The sequence below is a fragment of the Bos grunniens genome, chromosome 25 (genome assembly GCF_055505025.1).
Source record: "Bos grunniens cultivar Pamir isolate PY7600 chromosome 25, Bosgru_T2T1.0, whole genome shotgun sequence".
NCBI lineage: Eukaryota > Metazoa > Chordata > Mammalia > Artiodactyla > Bovidae > Bos > Bos grunniens.
In genome coordinates this window covers 17,611,546-17,631,578 of record NC_141189.1, presented here as the reverse complement: position 1 = coordinate 17,631,578, position 20,033 = coordinate 17,611,546, and the positions used below count along the sequence as shown (strand labels likewise).

Here is a 20,033-nt window from a genome sequence, read left to right as displayed (position 1 = left end):
GGGTGGTGGGCACGGGCAGTGTAGATGCGGCTCAGAAAGGACTTCCGTCCTGACCACCATGAGTCCTGTAGGGCAACAAGGCTCACGATCTTCATTATCAAGATAACGACACGATTTACTATGCTTGAGGGGAAGCTGCATCTTATCCCGGGGAGTGGAGTTTTCTAAAGCTAGGGCATCGGGAAATGCAAGCTCTGAATCACCGTTGACTGTGCCTCGGCTGGGAAGCAGATCCAGTACGCGGGGCTTGGGGGACCTCTCCTAACCCTCAGGCGGTGGCTTGGTGGTTTAGTCGCTCAGTCGTGTCTGACTCTTTTGTGGCCCCATGGACTGTAGTCCACCAGGCTCCTCTGTCTACGGGATTTCCCAAGCGAGAATACTGGAGTGGGTTGCCAATTCCCTTCTCCAGGGGATCTTTCCAACCCAGGGATCGAACCCGGGTATCCTGCATTGGCAGGTGATTCTTTACTACTGAGCCACCAGGGAAACGCATAAGCCCATCACAGTCTCAGAGTGATGTTTAAAGAGGCCCTGGCTCCCGGATTTGTGCACATGCACAGCCTCACCAATAGGAGGCATCCCTTAGATTTTGCTCTCTGGGCACCTGACTCACCCCTCGCCCTCCGCTGGCCCCAGTCTTGTCCAGCAAGTCCAGCACAGCCAACGTTGGGAGTCAGAGCGCTGATCCAGTGACACTTTCTTTCCTTGCCTAGCCGGGCAGCTTGCTCCTGGGTTCACGGTGGATGAAATGTACCCTTGAGGAGGAGGTCTGGCCCCCTTACTTGGTGCCATGTAGGGCGAGTAGTGCAGCCCTACTATCCACTGGATGGGTTGCTAGGCTGACAAAGCTCCTGATACTCAGGGGCCAGGAAACAGTTATGCCTGGCTCAGGTATCAGGTGCGTGAGTGTATGTGTGGGAATCAGCGTAGGAGAAAGAGGTTGGGGCCGGGTCGTAGAGACCTTCACATGCCAGGTGTACCATTTGGGGTACAAGTCTGGCTGCGAAAGCAAGGGGACTCAAGTAACTCTGGCTTCAACAGCGTGACAGTTGGTGTCTCCAGCAAAGGTTAGTGGTGGGCCGTCACCTTGCTCCGAGAGGTGGCAGAGGAGGCCAGGCACAGCCTCTTTCGTCGCTTTAGCCTCCTCCACAGGCTGTCCCCTCCCCACCACGCTCAGCAGCTTGCCATCACCTCCTCACTCCAGCTGGCAGGAAAGGGGGTCAGGGCAACGGTGGGCACAACCTTGAAGATACACACAGTCCCCCTCACCCCCACAGCACTCAGGCCAGAACGCGCTCACCTGTTCCCCACCCCAGTCACAGGGAATGCTGGGAGCATCACGTGCACACCTGGAAATGCAATACAAGAAAGGGAGGGGAAATGGACGTTCAGGGGACGTTCAAGGGGTGGGTTTCCCAAAGAGTGACTCAAGGGATGCTAGGAGGATGGGGTCCCACCACACAGCTTCCACGGCCTCAAAAGTTTGCCATCTGTTTCATCTGTATTTTACTGGATTAGCCAAACAGTTCATTCAAGTTTTTCTGTAAGATGTGATGGAAAGACCCAAATAAAATTTTGGCCAACCCAGTATTTTTAGGATTGTCCCCAGTGTGTGTGGAGGAGGGGACGAGGGGGCCTATTAAAAGCCCTGGGAAGTCCTGGTCCCGGACTCGGGCTTTCCCATACTTAGATCACAGAGCCCATTTGGGGAAGCTGAACACCTACTAAAATTCTACTGCTATGTCCAAGCAAAAAATTACTAAAAAATTCTACTGCATACACTTGGGGCATAAGAACCAGTGAAGACTTGAATAGGAGTGGTTCAACCTATCCAGCCAGCCTGTCCAGGGTGATGCCCAGTAAGGTGCACCCTGACCCTGACCACCTACCACGACTGAGTCCCTGCCATGCTCGCCCCTCGGAGGACTCAAGGAGTTTGTTTCACCATATCTGAAACGGTCTGGCTTTTTGTGCTTAGAAATCTGTGCAGATCAGAACGGAAGCTGGCCCGCGGCTCCACATCCAGCCTCCTCCGGACTATTCTGAAGACTCTGAGCCATGTGGGGGTGTGACTGTCAAGGTGAAGGATGCTTCTGGGGACCGTCCACAGGTAGGACTGGCTTCAGTTCGGGGCTAGAGCAGTTCTCAGGGGTGCTAACAGTTCCTTATTTCCTTCCTTCCTTCACAAGAGCCTGCCTTCCTTCCCTCTTACACTTATTTTCTGCACTTTAATGAGCATACAAACCTCGTGCTAGATGCTCTGCTGGGAGCCCACATCCAGAGATCAGCAAGGCTGGTGTCTGACCTAAAAGAGGCACCGACATATAATCCCTCTACTGAAAGAGGAAGCTGAGAAGTGGGGCAGGGCATACGGGGACCAGGAGGGAGAGGATCTGGGAAGGCTTCCTGGAGGGAGTGGCATTTACCTGGTTCCTAAAAGCTGGAGGGGAGGGGAGGTAAGCCGAGCTGATAACCTGTCTACACCTGTATGCGTGCGTGCTAAGTCACTTCAGTCGTGTCCAACTCTTTGTAATCCTATGCACTGTAGCCTGTCAGGCTCCTCTGTCCTTGGGATTCTCCAGGCATGAATACTGGACTGAATTTCTATACCTTTCTCCAGGGGATCTTCCTGACCTAGGGATCAAACCCATGTCTCTTGCGTCTCCTGCATTGGCAGGCAGTTTCTTTATTCCTAGAGCCACCTGGGAAACCCTGTATGCATGCACCTGCTGTTAAATATTGTGAATTTCCAACCCTCTGCCACCCCCACCGCCCAGGCCAGCAGAACCACACACATGGAAACACCCAGAGGCCCGTGTGTAGCTGTAGCACAGAGTCCCAGGCCATGCAGCAGCTGACAAGGTTGACCCCTGCGGTGTTTCCCTTCCATGCCTCCAAATGTCATTTCATTTCTGAAATCCTTGGAATTGTGACAGTAAATCCCAGTCTCCCTTTCACCATGTATTTGTTGCGTACCCACTTTTGAGCATAAAGCTCAATCCTGGGCATCAGAGACACAGAAAAGAACAAAACTGACAAGGCTCCTATTCTTAAGCAACTTATGTTCCAGAGGGAGAGATAGACAGTAAAGAATAAAATCAAAAACTCAGAAACCTTTCAAGACATGCAAAGTAAAAATTAAAAGTGAAATAAAAAATTTAAAAAAAGAAGAAAATCAAGAAATAAATAATGTGTTCGGGGAGGGGGGACCAGAAAGGGGAGATGGGACAGTGTGGGCAAGAGGGAACATTAGACGATAGAAAGGGAAGGAATGCTTCTCTCAGGTGTGACATTTCAGCTGAAACTTGATGGGTAAGACAGAGTCGGCTGGGGAAAAGCATTCCAGGCCAGGGGAACAGCAGGCACAGGGGACCTGAGGCTGGGTTTGTTCAAGGCGCACGATGCAGGCATGATGTGAGCAAAGGGGAGTCAGGAGGTGATGAGGTCGGAGGAGCAGGGGGGCCAACCGGCCAGTGTGCACAGAGAGCAGGGTGGGGGTGGGGATGGAGGATGGGGTTTTACCTCAAGGGCACTGATTTTGTAATTAGGATGAGTGTGTAGATTATCGCCACGGTTATGTACAAGCTGAATGTTAGAGAGGAGGCAAAGTCAAGCTGCTGAGCCAGTCCTGCCCCATTTGCTGAGAATGAGATTGTGACCCAAGCTGCAGATTCCACAGCCTCCCCAGGACAGACTCTTCCTTCCGCCCGCCGCTTCTGTACCTGAAACCTGCTTCTCTAGAATGAAAATGACTCACAAAGGAGACAGGAATGTCACCCTGGAAACATTCCTCTGATCACCGTTGCATGTTGGTCTTCCCTTCTTTGCTCGTCAAGGAAGGACAATTAAGGAGCAAGGGATCACTTTGTTTCACATTCCAGCTGCAGAAAATCTGAACGATAATTGTTTAGAAATTTTTGTTCTTCCTGGATTAAAAAAAAAAATGTTATTTTCTATGGAAGGACCCAATGACCTTGTCTCCGTAAACAGTCCATAGAAATGGGATTTTTGCAGCGGGCAAAACTGTGGACTTTGTTGCCTTCAACACCCACCTCCCACACAACACACACAACACACACACACACACACACACACAACACACACACACACACACACACACACACACACACACACACACGCTTTTGAATCACCTAAAGGTTCCCTGCTCAGGAGGAGTCTGTGCTAACAGCCTTCAGCTTCCCTTCATTGGGGAGGCTGGTTTGAAGCCAAGCTCAGTCTGTCACAGCCCCAGCCCCGCCCCGTCTCAGAATGCCTGCGTGGCCTTCAAGCATGTTAATCCTCTCTCCTCCTTTGGCCATTTGGTACCCCCCACCGCCACCGCTACCCCGTTAAATGAACATATATTCCTTCCTTTGCAAGCTCCCAAGCTCCCTGCAACGCCAGGCAGCCTGTCCCTCACAAGCTATTAAGCTCCATTAGCATTCCTGGGTGCGCCTGCTCTGGAGCAGCATCGCCCCACTCGCCTGCACTTAATTTTTTCCACCGTGAGTGCTTGATTGTATTTCCTCCTTCCCTTTTTCTCCCCATCTTGAGGGGGCACTCCGTGAGGCTTCACAGTCAATTTCCCCTTGGAGTTATTTTCCTCCTAAGTGAAAGAGTAAAATGGCCACGCCAGTTTTCAGCAAAGGCAGAAGCCTTAAGAGATGCGATCTGAACAGAGAAAGGGAGAGAAAAAAAAGAAACGCCTGGCTAAATATACTCAGTCCCCCTCACAGTGTTTGCAAGCGCAGCCTGAAGTGGAGCAAAAGGAATTGCTGTCCGCGTGTGTACTTTTCATTTGACCTTCACTGTTGAAACACACCAGCCTTTTCGCCTTTCATCAGATCCTTAGTGAACTTCAATTTCTCGGTGCTCTGAGTTCACAGATGGGGCATGTGCAAGCATGTTCTGTTGGCCTCCACCCCCCTCCCCCGTTGACTGTGCTTTTTAGAAAGATGTGAATTACTAGCTGACATTTAAGAATCAGGAGATTCCATGTCAATCTGCACTGAGGGCTTTTCTTGAAAAATCAAAAGATTTGGGAATCACATTCTTTAATGACATGCGTGGAGCTGGGGGGTAGCTCTCCCCTTAGACAAGAGCGTGTTGCATGTACCACGGTCCCCACCATGTGGGGGTGGTGGGTCCCCACCACATCCGAGGCGCCATCTAGATCCTGGAGATAAAGCAGACACATATATAGTATGCCACTGGGCAGAGTAGGGCTTCCCTAGTGGCTCAGACAGTAAAGAATCTGCCTTCAATGCAGGAGACCTGGGTTCGATCACTGGGTTGGGAGGATCCCCTGGAGAAGGGAATGGCAACCCACTCCAGTATTCTTGCCTGGAAAGTTCCAAGGACAGAGGAGCCTGGCGGGCTAGTCCATGGGGGTCACAAAGAGTCGGACATAGCTTAGCAACTAACACTTTTTAACAGTAGGGCAGAGTGAGGAGCTGGAGGAAGTGGGCAGAGGTTTCCATGTTACGTGGGAGGAGGGGGCTTGCCCTTGATGAGGTGCTGTTTAACCAGGGGCCTCAAGGAAGACAGCCAGTGGGCAGGTGGAGCAGAGCCTCCGCACACAGCGGTCAGCAGGCACAGAGGCCCCAGGAGGGAAGACAGCACAGAGGCTGGTGTGGCCGGAGCTGAGCCCGCAAGGGGGTGAGGAGGAGGGGGTTAGGCCAGAGACAGAGTCAAGGCTCAGAGGACACTGGGCTTTGAGAGCTGTGCTCAAGATTGAGCGATTCTGCTATGAGTCAGAGGAGGAGCCATTGTAGGGTTTTGAGCAGCTTAACAACTCCAGGGGAAGGAGGGCACCTCTTTTTCTTTCCATAGAGTTCTGCTTAAGTGCCTGATCCGGGTCACGTTGGCTCTCTTTGGCGTATGTGTTGCAACAGTTAATAAGTCTCCATCCAAATGCTTTTGGCTCCATTTAAGGACCAGGAATGAAAGTACATATTGTTTTCTATGATTAAGTTATCCTTTTCCCCCTGATAATGCATGATCAACATTAAAAATTCAAAATGATACAAAGAAAAATAAAAGTCCTCTCATAATCCCACTGCCCTGGAGACTATTACTGTGAATAGGTAGGTACATGACTATCCAGACTGAAAATTGCATGTATACATTATATTCCTTGAAAGTATATATCAATTATATCCAACATGAGATAGTTGATCTGAAATGTTCTGGTCCTGGCCTGTTCCCAATGAGTCTGTGGTTAGTTATCTTGTCAGTCCCTGAGAGCATGACAGGTAATGGGAAGAAGGTTTGCCCACTGCGGCAACTTCCAGAAAGCCTTCTTGAGCTTTCCTTTGCATCCTGTAGATCCTGGAGTGGTGTGAATTAGATATTAGCCCACAATTACAGTTCAGGGCTTTGGAGTCATTGTTCCTTGCTGACACCTAGAGACCCGTGCCAACCCGTGTGCCACATATGGACTCTGCTGTGGCCCATGACATCTCACCCACCTGTTGGTGCTATGTAGATTAGGTGGTGGTTCCCCCACTGGTGGAGCATCCCCCAGTGACCCACTCTGTCCTCAGCAGGGCTCTTCAGTAAATCCCTTCAGTCACCCTCCATTAATTTCAACGGTGAGACTTAAAGAGGGATTTTTTTTTTTTTTTTTTTTTTTTTAGGGCAGTTCTCTAGGTTGGGAACTTCTGCAGTTTCAGATTACCATATAAATAACCTTTAAGCAAGTGCCTTTTTTTTCTTTCTTTTTTATTGTTCTTTTCACATAAATGGGATTATACCATCCAGGCTCTTTGATAATCCCACAGTTTTTAGATACCAACATACTGGGGCCATCTCCCAATACCCGTATCACTCAGACATCTGAACCCAATGGCTCTGGTTGTTGGTGGCCCCGAGTGTGAATCCTGGTTCACTTAGCAGCTGTGTCTTGAAGTGACGTTGGTAAAGCAGGGGTGAGTTCCAACAGATGAACTTGAAGAGTGAGAATGAATGAGGGGAGGCATGGAGACCAACAGAGGGGAAAGAGGACCCCATTCATCTCCAGGGATGTAAGTTACTTTTACCACGCCCAGTTCTTTCTGCTTGTCCTTAGGATACCAAATCTCCCACCAGCACCACGCCCTGTGATTTTAATCTCTCCCTTCCGAACGCAAAAGGACGCCCTGACCCTCCAAGCAGTACGGACAGAGAAAGGATCCTCTTAACTATTCAGGATGTAATGGTAAGATGGACTTTCAGATCCTAACTGTCAGGGGTCAGGGTCTTCTCTGTACTAAAATAGCTGGGCCATAGGATAGACCCCCATGGGAGAATCTCCATTTACACCTGGGAACACAGCACAGATTACAACAGGACTGGATGTGAAAAAAAAAAATCTCTGGTCCACCCACCAGGTTTCAAACAACACATGAGAGACTTGACTTGACGCCATGCCTTTCTTTTCTTTTTTTAAATTGGACTATAATCGCTTTACGTTGTGTTAGCCTCTGCTGTACAGCATAGTGAATCGGCCGTGTGTACACATATATCCGCTCCCTCTGGAGCCTCCCTCCTACCCCCCACCCCACCCCTCTAAGTCATCACAGCACAGAGCTGAGCTCCCTGTGCTGTATAGCAGCTTCCTGCTGCTGTATCTGTCTTATACATGGCTGTGTATATATATCAGTGTTACTCTCTCAGCTCAGCCCCCGCCCCCGCTCCTGCCTCCGCTGTGTCCACAAGTCCATTCTTACATCTGTGCCTCTATTCCTGCCCTGCAAATAGGTTCATCTGTACCATTTTTCTAGACTCCATATATATATATATATATATGCATTAACATACGCTATTTTGCTTTTCTCTTTCTGACTTACTTCACTCTGTGCGACAGACTCTGGGTTCATCCGCATCACTTGCGTCGTTTGCTTGAGTGATAGTAAAAGCTCACATTAAATGAGCACTTACTCAGTGACCACTACTGACTGGAGAATAAGTCATCCATCACTGCTTTCATGAATGCTGTGAGTTAAGTGCTAGGTATTTGCATTCTCCTTTTATAGTTCGAGGAAACAGACATGAGAAATGATGTTGCTTGTCCAAGTCTCAGAGAAGCCCAGACTGGAAACCCTGACCCCAGGGCTCCTTGTTCCATGAAATTAGCAATCACAGGCCAGGAATCGCATTACGTTGTTTTTGCTTCCGAAAGGGCCCAGGTCTCCGTAGGGGCAGGGTCTATTATGAATATTATTTATGTTCTGCCCGGGAGGAAGGTGTTGAGAGGTGGCCATCCATCAGTTATGTTTTAAACAATGATGGGGAAGACCTCTCCTCTGCCAAACATTTCCCCACTGAACCCAAGGCTGGGAACATTGATGAAAAATGTTTTTCAAAAGTGAAATCTAATGGGGGATACAACCAGACAAAGCCAAATTGAGGGACAGTCTATAAAACAACTGGCCTGGAGTCTTCAGAAATGCCAGTTGCGTTAACAGACAGAGAAAGGCTGTTCCAGGTTAAAGGGGGCTTAAGAGATATCACAGTTCTGTAATGTGAGATCTTGGGGGGAGGGGCAGGTGGTTTAAGGATAGTTTGGGGAAATTAATGAAATTTAAAAATTAACCATATTATATAATACTGTAACCATAATAGAAAATAATATTGTGATGTTAAATTTCCTGAATTTGATAAGTGTATTGTGGTAATGTAAGAGAAGGTCCTTGTTCTCAGGTCTCAGAGAACTGGTGAAGAATTGATGAATGTAGGTGCTGGGTATTTGGGTATTCATTGCACCCTTCTATTACACATTGCTGATAAATTTTCTGTGGGTTTTACATTTTCTCAAACTAAGTTTTTAAGAAGCTAGCTCATTAAGGAGGAAGTAAGCTGCTTCAATAGAGCTAAGCATCAGCAAAGAAAGAAATAGAAAAAAAGTGAAAAATTGAGACCTAGTTTTTTAAAAAAATTACTTAGGATTGTATTGATGTCAGTTTCTAGATTGTGCTATCATATGAGATGTTACCATGGGGAAAACTGGATGAAGGGTACACAGGATGAATTGGTATTGTCTGCAATTAGTTCAAAATGAAAAGTAAAAAGCTAGCTAAATAAAATAAGCACAAATGCCCAGCTTCCATCATCCAAAGGTTTTGATTCTGATCCTGTTTAGGCTCAAACAAGGCCCCTCTTGTTAGGCTCCCCACGTGATTATAATTTGCAGCAATATTTGAGAACCTGCTTCCCTTGTGGCTCAGCTGGTAAAGAATCCGCCTGCAATGCTGGAGACCTGGGTTCTATCCCTGAGTTGGGAAGATCCCCTGGAGAAGGGAAAGGCTACCCACTCCAGTATTCTGGCCTGGAGAATTCCATGGACTGTATAGTCCATAGGATCGCAAAAAGTCAGACATGACTGAGGAAATTTCACTTTCACTTCACTTTTATATAATCCTATATAATTCCTTATAATCACCATTATAAGGAAAAGAGAGAGCGAGCCGTGGACCCTAAAATTTGATAGGCACAGGAATCACCAAGCGTATTTGTTTAAGATGCATGTATTAGGTCTATTTTTTTAAGCTAAGAGACTTGTTTATGGACGGTCACATAGTTTTTAACAGACAAACTCCTGGGGATTCTGAATCAGAAGGTCTGAAGACCAGTTCAGTTCAGTTCAGTCACTCAGTCGTGTCCGACTCTTTGCTACCCCATGGACTGCAGCACGCCAGGCCTCCCTGTCCATCACCAATTCCTGGAGTTTACTCAAACTCATGTCCATTGAGTCAGTGATGCCATCCAACCATCTCATCCTCTGTCATCCCCTTCTCCTCCCACCTTCAATCTTTCCCAGCATCAGGGTCTTTTCCAATGAGTTAGTTCTTTGCATCAGGTGGCCAATGTATTGGAGTTTCAGCTTCAGCATCAGTCCTTCCAGTGAATATTCAAGACTGATTTTAGAATATTCAGGACCGAAGATTAGAGTCAACTTCAAATGGAAGGAAAGTTTTTGAGATCATCTGAAGCTTGTGGCTTGGGTCTGGGGACTCTAAAAGAAAGAAATGTTAAAATTGGAAGTTAAAATCTCCTCTACATCATATAAAATTAAAATAACTGTAAAGAAAAAAAATAAAACAACAACCACAAAATTCCATAGGTTCACAAAAGCCAGAAAAGGATGGGAGGGGCTCTGCCCTTGTCTTTAAACCACATCCTGCACTTCTGTGAACTCAGTCAGGAGAGGATGTCACTTAATAAATGAAAGATGCGAAAGCGTAATAGCTCCTGGCAATATCTCCTGTGTTACAGATCAATTTCTATCCAGAATATCGACCATACATATTATGAAAAGACTAAATTATGTTTACTATACACACTCTTTTTAAGAAGACAAGGAAGTCAATCTATAAGTGTTTTAATATAAAATTATTTAGGTTTTTGACTAAATTATTTTATTTAGGTTATTTAAAGACGTGAATTTTAGAGAGACAGAAAATTGTTTTGTGTTATTAAGGAATTATTATATTAAGACAATGAATATGCACCCTTCATATTTGGTTTTCTCACCTTAGTCACATTCAAAACATGTCACATGTTCAAAATATGTCTCAAGCTTGAGAAAAAACAATTCCTAAGACAAAAGGGCATGTAAGAGAGGATTTTTTGTGTTGTTGTTGTTGTTGAGTTCAGTTCAGTGGCTCAGTACTCTCCGACTCTTTCGACTCCACGGACTGCAGCCAGGCCTCCCTATCCATCACCAACTCCCAGAGCTTGCTCAAGCTCATGTCCATTGAGTCAGTGATGCCATTCAACCATCTCATCCTCTGTCATCCCTTTCTCCTCTTGCCTTCCATCTTTCTCAGCATCAGGGTCTTTTCCAATGAGGCAGCTCTTCGTATCAGGTGGCCAAAGTACTGGAGTTTCAGCTTCAACATCAGTCCTTCCAATGAACACCCAGGACTGATCTTCTTTAGAATGGACTGGTTGGATCTCCTTGCAGTCCAAGGGACTCCCAAGAGTCTTCTCCAACACCACAGTCCAAAAGCATCAGTTCTTCGGCGCTCAGCTTTCTTTATGGTCCAGCTCTCACATCCATACATGACTACTGGAAAAACCATAACTTTGACTAGATGGACCTTTGTCGGCAAAGTAATAGCTCTGCTTTTTAATATGCTGTCTAGGTTTGTTATAGCTTTTCTTCCAAGGAGCAAGCGTCTTTTAATTTCATGGCTGCAGTTACCATCTGCAGTACTTTTGGAGCGCAAGTAAATAAAGTCTGTCACTGTTTCCATTGTTTCCCCGTCTATTTGCCATGAAGTGATGGCACCGGATGCCATGATTTTAGTTTTTTGAATGTTGAGTTTTAAGCCAGCTTTTTCAGTCTCCTCTTTCACTTTCATCAAGAGGCTCTTCAGTTCCTCTTCAATTTCTGCATAAGGGTGGTGTCATCTGCATATCTGAGGTTATTGATATTTTAATCAGTTATGACTTGGAAAAAAACTGTGCTCAAATTCAAGATAAGGGTAGATGCATGGGTGCTCAGCCACTAAATTGTGTCAGTCATCGTGACCCCTGTAGCCTGCCAGGCTCTTCTGTCCATGGAATCTTTTAGGCAAGAATACTGGAGTGGGTTGCCCTTTCCTTCTCTGGTAGATCTTCCTGGCCCAAGGATCAAACCCACATCTCCTGCATTGGCATGAGAGTTCTTTACTACTGAGCCACTAGGGAAACCCAGGAAGGGTAGATGGGTATCAATAAATGGAAAATGTATCCAAAGGGAAGGGCTTGGACACGTGACCTCAATAGCCAGCTTCAACACGCAGGCATGTTTCATTGGCTGGCCTGGTGTTGTACCGTAATCATCACTGTTGCTGTTTTATTTTGAATTAGAAAACTTTTATTCTGAGCCTGAACCCTTCAGTTTGCCCTGGTCTTCACCACTCCATATTGTCTAACACCAAGGCTCCCATTACTATTTCACACAGCAGTATATTTTCTGAAGATGTGGGAGTCTGAGGCTCCTGTTTTAGGAAGGAGAAAGAGCAAGATTAGACTCAGCAAGTCTGGAGAGGGTAGTGTGGGCTTTTCTATAAACTCTGGACGGAGAAGGCAATGGCACCCCACTCCAGTACTCTTGCCTGGAAAATCCCATGGACAGAGGAGCCTGGTGGGCTGTAGTCCATGGGGTCGCTAGAGTCGGACACGACTGAGCAACTTCACTTTCACTTTTCACTTTCATGCATTGGAGAAGGAAATGGCAACCCACTCCAGTGTTCTTGCCTGGAGAATCCCTGGGACGGGGGAGCCTGGTAGGCTTCCATCTATGGGGTCACACAGAGTCGGACACGACTGAAGTGACTTAGCAGCAGCAGCATAAACTCTGGAGGGCCTTGGCTATGTCACACTTTTTTGGAGCCCCATTTCCTCCCCTGTGACAAAAAGGAGTAGATTAGGTATTTCCTGGGCCTGTCGGCTCTGAAATCATAAATCCCAGGGGGAGTTTATAGATGTTCCCATATGCCAAAATCCAGAGGATTTTGCAGAGGATACGTAATAGTGCATGGAGCCCCCTCTCATCCCAGGACTATTTCTGGAGGCTGTTTGCAAGTTACATATTTAGGGCTTGCACCACCCTTCCCCCACCCCAGATCTAAGTTTCAGTTTGGCAGAGACCTGTGCTGTCTCATTGCCTGCTGTGTCTCTGGTCCCTAGAAGAGTGCCTGGCCTAGAGTGAGTTTGCAAATCTTTGTAAAGCAAGTGAATTGAGTAACTGATTGATTGAATCAATGAGCGAGCGTGGCAGAGATGTTGATTAGGCCCCCTGGCCAGCCCACACATAGCTGAGTTCAGTCATCACACCGCTAAGTTGTAATTATGGTGACAGTATTTTCCAAACTATGAATCAGGACACATAATCTGACAAAAGAATTTTTGTGCTGTTTGGGGTAGAAGAGTCATTTGGGGAGATGTAGCTTGGATTCTGAAATATTGGGATTTCTGGCAGATGGTGCTAATTAAAATGAATGTTTTAAGTGACATGAGTGACTCTTTGGCAGGGGTTGGGGGAAGAAGGCCAGCACTTGGCTTGGGTGTCAGGGCATGGCAGGGCATAGTGGGGACATAGGGAATGGTCTCTACATAGCTCGGCCGACTTGTCATTATGTGGAAATAGGGTCCCAGTGATACCAGCCTTTCTAGTTACAAGAGAAGCCAAGTGTCTGGACTTGTTTGTGTTGTGTTTTTCTCCCAAATTTTTATGTTGGTAACTAATTCACAAGGGCTTCAGTGATGAAACCTGATGGCTCAGTGGTGAAGAGTCCACCTGCAATATAGGAGACACGGGTTCAATCCCTGGGTTGGGACGATCCCCTGGAGAAGGGAATGGCTACCCACGCCAGTATTCTTGCCTGGGAAATCTCATGGACAGAGGAGTCTGGTGGGCTATAGTCTATGGGATCACAAGATAGTTAGACACAACTTAGCTACTCAACAACAACAGCAAAACTGATTCACGATTTTCTGTGGATCAAGCAAAATGTGTCTGCCAGTCAGATTTGGTTTGCAGACCACCAGCTTGTAACTTCTGATTTAGACAATGAAAGTTTTGTTCCCTCCTGAGCTTTTTGTGCTTTCCAGTGGTACTTGAATTAGCCCCCCTGGTACCCAGAACCATCAGGGGCATGGTGTCCTGAATGAACGTACCCAGAGGTACCTGGCTGGATAGCTCAGACCAAAGGACCACCTGGCTGATGGCATGAGACTGGTTCCTGAGAAGGTAGGTCAGACAGCACAAAGCCAGCTGAGCAGAAATAATTCAGTGATGAGCATGAATGATTCATGTGGAGTGATGCTGAACAAGCACAAATACCCATGAAATGCTGGTCCAGATCAGAAAGACATAGTAATCCCTTTCACCCAGTAGAGCATTCCTGTAAGTGAAGATACTGAATGGTATTTGACTTCCTAAAGCATCCTTTTCAATCTTCATAAAAATGTAAAATGATCTCTGAATCAATACTGGAATAAATAATCTTTTTTATTTCTTGTATTTATAGCCTACTTAGAATTTCTTAGGTATTTTCATATTATTTTGTGTCATTTTATATAACATCTAATATACGAGTGATTTCCCATTAGAAAAGAAGTTAAGAAGTAAACTGAATAAAATACGAAAAGCTCTGTCTACGCAGACAAACCAGGCCTGGCTTTCAGTTCTACTGAGCATGCATTCTTTCTTTATTTTGTCATTCATTCATTTATTGTTTTCTATTTCAGTTCATTTCTACTTTTATCTTGATTCCTTCCCCAAACTTTTTAGTTTATTGCTTTGATTCTCCACCATCCCCGTTCCAATACCTGGCTTCTTACTTTAAATGCTTAATTCACTTATTTTCAGACTTATTTTCTAATACAGCGATTTTAAGGCTACATATTTTCCTCTGAATACTGCTTTTGCCTTATCTCATAATTTTTCTTTTATGTGTGTAAATATTTTCATTGTTGTTTACTCCAATTGGTTTGTGATTTTAGAGTTTTTTTCCTGTTTATTTAGAGGAGTTTTACAAATGTTCTAAATAGAGAATTTTTGTCTTTCTGGGTTAGTTTCTAATTTTGCTGCATCCTGATTAGAGATTGGTCTGTTTGATTTCTGTTGTTTTGGAAGTTTTGGAGACTTTGTGGGTCTACCAAATCATTTTTTGTGAATGTCCTATGGTATTTCAAAAGAATAATCATTATCTTTCTGGTATAAAGTTTTCATGATTAAAGCAAGCTATTAATTGTGCTATTTAACCAGGCAATTACGCAGGTCCCAGTATAGTCCCAGATCACTTTTTATCAGAATCACTAGCTTCTTATTTAAAATAAATTTAAAATAAAAGATTTTAAATCTAAAATGAAAATAAATTCTCATATTCCATTAAAAGATATAGAACTGAGTTTAGAAGGGAGCAGGGTGCTCAGTATCTGTATTTTTAATAGGACTCCCAGAAAATTCTTATGCTTATTAGCAAACCACTGCAATAGAGTATTACTCAATTTTTGCCTATTAAACTGGGTGATTTCTGTGAATTTGTCAATTTTCTGTTATATTTCTCTGTTTTGCTTTATATATTTCAAATCTCTGTCATCATGTGCTTATAGAGTCAAGGTGTTTTCTAACAGGTTGTTCCTTTTACCATATGAATATATCAGTATCATTATCTTTGTCCTAGAATAAAGTGACAAACTCTAATTTCAGGGTCATACTGTGTATTTTTAAATCACATTTCCTTACATCAATTTTCACAGAACTATGGCTAGAAAAATTTGAGTTATACCCGAGCGTCAATTACTAGTGCGATGTTTTTGCTTTTCTGCTACTTTCTTACACCCCCCCCCATTCAACCTTGGATTTACTTTCAGTGATTTTCATTCAAAGATAAATTGATGTATGAAGCCCTTCCCCCAGAGTTCAGTCTTAAATGTCCACTATTATGAAGGAAAAAGCCATCCTGAGTCCTTGTCTGGACTAGGTGGGTCTTCTCAGTCTAAAGGCTTGTGTTTTTCTTTGGCATTGGAAAATGCCCATTTATTATTATTGTTGGTGTTATTGTTACTATTTTCCTTGTTTCTGTTCTATCCTCTGGAGCTTCTCTTGGACAAATGTTGGCCCAGATCTTCAAGTCTCCTAAGTTTTCTTTCATATTTTTTGTCTTTTTATACTGTGTTCTTATAAAATGGTTTGGCTTGAATTTGTAGCACACTAAATAGCTTTTCCTGCTATTTATCTTTTTAAAAATGTTAATGATAAAATTAAAACTTAAAATCTCTATGTGCGTGCTGAGTCACATCAGTCATGTCCAACTCTTTGCAACCCTATGGACTGTAGCCTGCCAGGCTCCTCTGTCCATGGGGATTCTCCAGGCAAGAATACTGGAGTGGGTTGCCATGCCCGCCTCCAGGAGATATTTCCCACCCAGGAATCAAACAGGCATCTCTTCCATCTCCTGCATTGGCAGGCAAGTTCTTTACCACTAGCGCCACCTAGGAAACCCAAGATCTCTAGTTGTTTCTTTTTCGTGGACGAAATGCCCTCTTAAATCTCTCCAGGGACATTAATTGTCAGTATTCTAAAGTCTTCCTTTATTCCTTTTTTAAAAATTAATTTACTTTTGGCTGCACTGGGTCTTCGTTGCTTTCTCTAGTTTCAGCAAGTGGGGGCTACTTTCTGTTGTGGTGTTCAGACTTCTCATTGCGGTGGCTTCTCTTGTTGCGGAGCATGGGCCCTAGGGCGTAGCTGCTATGCCGCACATGAAATCTTCCCAGACCTGGGAAGGAACCCATGTCCCCTGCATTGGCAGGCGGGTTCTTATCCACTGCACCACTAGGAAAGCCCTTTCCTCTACTTACTCTATTAACTTTCCTTCATTGGATATTCTTTTGGTAAGTTTTATCTTGTGCCAATCTTCAGGATTTGGATAAATGTCTGGTCATTCTTGGTTGTCTGCTCATCTTTGTGTCTGAGAATCCTTCTTCTTCTGCCTGTTCTATTCGGTGTAACCTGGCCCTGATGTTGGCTGGGGCACAACACACTCCTGGAAGCTGTGTGCCTTAGTCCCCCTTCCAGGAATGGGAGCTCCTAGGCTACCTTGGGGACAAAGACCTCCTGGGGCATTGCCCTGCCTTCCTGCCCCAGTGCCTGCGTTCCGGCATCAGCCTGCAGGTGAACATCTCTCAACTTAATACAGCTGGGGAGGGGCCACCAGCCCTAAGAGCAGGCCCCCGTGAATGCTCCAGGACTTCCTCTCACTCCACCTTGACTCTGGACTTGCTTTGTGTGTACGCGCACACACACACACACACATGCGCGCGCACACACACACATGCATGCACACACACACACGCACGCACACACACAGTTCCTTCTATGGAAAATTTTACTGCCCTTGTTTTAGTCTGTCGTTTCCTCTGCTTTTACTGCTTCCTAAGTGTAATCTCTGCTTTCTTGCCTTTCTGGAATTCCCCAGAATTTCTAGCAGCATTGTGGCTTGTTTGGTCTCTATCCCACCATCCCTATACAGTGTCCTTCTCATGATCTTTCAGCCACCCTCCCCCCACCCCTGCTCTGGGCAGGCTCAGGTGAGGCGTCCACAGCACACTGATGCCACAGGGTTGGCCCAGGGCATCACAGCCAGGAAATGGTACCCGTCTGCTTCCTGAGTCTGTGCTCTTTCTTTTACATCACTCCACGCCCTCAGATGTGGATGGCTTTCCCCTTCATAATAGTGGACATTTGAGACTGGAAGTCTGGGGGAAGGGCTTCAAACATCAATTTATCTTTGAATGGAAATCAGTGAAAGTAAATCCAAGGTTGATGGGGGAGGGGTGTGTAAGAAAGTAGCAGAAGAGCAAAAACTGCACCGGTAACTGACGCGTGAGTATAAAACTCAAATTTTTCTAGCCATAGTTCTGTGAAAATTGATGTAAGGAAATGTGATTTAAAAATACACAGTAGGGACCCTGAAATTAGAGCTCGTCACTTAATTCTGGTAAGTTTGTGGTCTAGATGCCACCAGGCTTGAGGTGTAGATTGGTAAGCCTCAGACGTGTGTTCCTGACACTCGTTATGCTTGTAATTTCTTATGGAATAGCTGTCTTTGTTGCCAGATTATAAATTTCATGAGAGCAGGGACACTGTCTTATTCATCACTCTGTCCCTAGCACTTAGCAATCAGACCTGCTTATGGGGACACATATATTCAACAAGAAATGAATGAAAGGGAGGACAAATTAGTTAATTAACCCCTTCCTGCGGGGTAAACATCATTTCCGGGCAGTTTAATATCTGTAAAATGGTTCATATCAAACAGTAGGAGTTACTGGAAACTATTGCAACTAACCGTGCACGTGAATTCCAGTTTTATAAAATTGCCAATCAAATAAGAGATGAGGGGTTCAGTGTGCATCTGTGACCTCCTCCCCAGAGACTGCTGCTTCCTCTTGAGGACCGTCTTAAAGTATCCAGTGTGGCTTCATGGTCTAAACATCTGATCTTCTTGTCGGCAGTGTCAATAGGGTCTGAGAAAGAAAAAAGAATATGCTGTCATCTCAATGTTAAATTTTCTGTAAAATCTAGACCTCTGTTACAGCAATCATGAAACACTAATTCATAGCTATTATCTCATTGCATCCCTTCCACAACCTTGTCAGATTGTCAGGGCAGTTTTTCTCACATGAGAGCTAGGGGCTTGAGACGTGCCTGGGGACACAGGGTGACTGGAGTCGGGCCCGGAACCCACACCCAGAACTTAGACTGAGCTGTTCCCCTTTCTAACTGTAGTTACAGATTTAATGCTTCATCTGCTAACACCGAACACACGCTTTAACACGTGTAGTGGCCTCACGGCAGCTTTGTATCGAAAGCTCTTACAGGCAGATGTGATAAATTTCATGTAAACCAATGGACGATCACAGAGAACCTGACTTTCATCTCACTCTCGAGACCACTGGCTTCCAAGGCACTGGTGCCAGGCAGGGAATAAATGTGGGCACGGGATGAAAAACCTGGACTTTTGAGACAGACAATCTTTCATCCAAACCTCTGGCTCTGCCCTTTATAGCCTCATGACCTTGGACTGCTATGTAAGTGAACCGAGCCTGTAAGATAAGGATACCTAGGATTTCCCTGGCAGTCCAGTGGTTAAGACTCTGCTTCCACTGCAGGGGGCATGGATTTGATCTCTGGTTAGGGGAACTAAGATCCCGCATGCCCCCCAGTGTGGCCAAAAATTAAAAAAAAAAAAAAAAGATAAGAACACCCTCACACAGGGATGGTGGGAGACTGCAGGGAGATGAGGCTCATAGAAGGGCTAGCTTGGTGCCTGATATGTGGCAAAGGCTTTGTAATTGGCAGGTTGATGTTGATATTATAGTTGCTGTTGCTACTATTGCAGGAGCTTCCCAGGTGGCATTAGTGGTAAAGAACCTGCCTGCCAATGTAGGAGATGTAAGAGACACGGGTTCGATCCCTGGGTGGGGAAGATCCCCCAGAAGAGGAAATGGTAACACTCAGTATTCTTGCCTGAAAAATCCCATGGACAGAGGAGCCTGGTGGGCTACAGTCCATGGGATCTCGAAGAGTGGAACACGACTGAAGTGACCTAGCACGCACGCGTGCACTACTAGCACACACACGCACACACGACTGTTGCAGACATTTTGTGTGTTATGGTGACATGTCTGGTTTTGCTCTTTCCCTAGCCCAACAGAAAAGAGAGAAGACCAGGAATGTAAGGCACTAATCCACTGACCATCAAACCTCAGCTGCATTTTAGCCCCTGGTCCAGCATGCTTCCTTCCCTCCATCTCCTCCCTGGCTCTCCAGCAAGGAGGCCAATTTGTATACCGCCCCGTCATCTGCTTTCCATCTGTGGTGTTTGCAGCTGGCCTCCATGCAGAAGACTTCCTTTTGAAAGGGCTTGAACTGAACATTTTAAGGGCTGAGCATTGAAATTGCATATAACAGGGTTTTGAAGCAAAGCTGTAAAGTAAGTTTTCACAGAGGCATTTCGGGATGATAGCTTCAAAGCCACTGGTAGATGGCCCAGCGTGGTATCCCTTTAAAGTGTCGGCAGGTTGGCTTTCAAAGCCACCAGCCCAAGGTCCTCATCTTTCCAGATGGAAAGGGTTTGAATAACTTTCTCAAGGGAATGTGGCTACTTAGTTCAGCTCCCCTTTGCCCCTTGAACAGATGGTTTTCGATCACATGGGCATTATAAGGGCCTAGGTTCCTAAATTTTGCTCTTTCAGTGTGAGCAAATGTGTTATTTTCCTTTGTGAAGAAGATAGCAGCCATACAGAATCTAGGCTCCTTTTATGTATAATACATATATATATTTACTATATATGTGTATATACATAGTAAATACAATTATGGCATTTAAATTTGAGTTAATTTAAAAGGAGCAAAACCAAAGTGAAACAGAAGGGATGATTGAAATTTAGATTTCTTTATCACAAGTAAGATTTCTTAAAATATCCCATCAGTTTAATAAATTATGAACAAAATATTAAGAGGCCAGAGTTGCCATTTTTAAAAAACTCTGTTG

At 45.2% G+C, this 20,033-nt stretch overlaps 1 protein-coding gene across 13 annotated transcripts in view; it reads left to right on the top strand.

Annotated features, from left to right (window-relative positions):
• KATNIP (katanin interacting protein) overlaps positions 1-20,033 on the top strand; it is a 229,795-nt gene that overhangs the window by 82,132 nt on the left and 127,630 nt on the right. For 10 of the 13 annotated variants that reach the window (XM_086375204.1, XM_086375197.1, XM_086375199.1 and 7 more), the window contains 2 exons: positions 1,979-2,110; positions 7,070-7,198. In XM_086375204.1, the coding sequence (XP_086231330.1) occupies positions 1,979-2,110; positions 7,070-7,198 (261 nt within the window). The remainder of the gene's footprint in view (positions 1-1,978; positions 2,111-7,069; positions 7,199-20,033) is intronic. The other 3 variants (XM_086375203.1, XM_086375198.1, XM_086375202.1) reach the window with 1 other exon arrangement.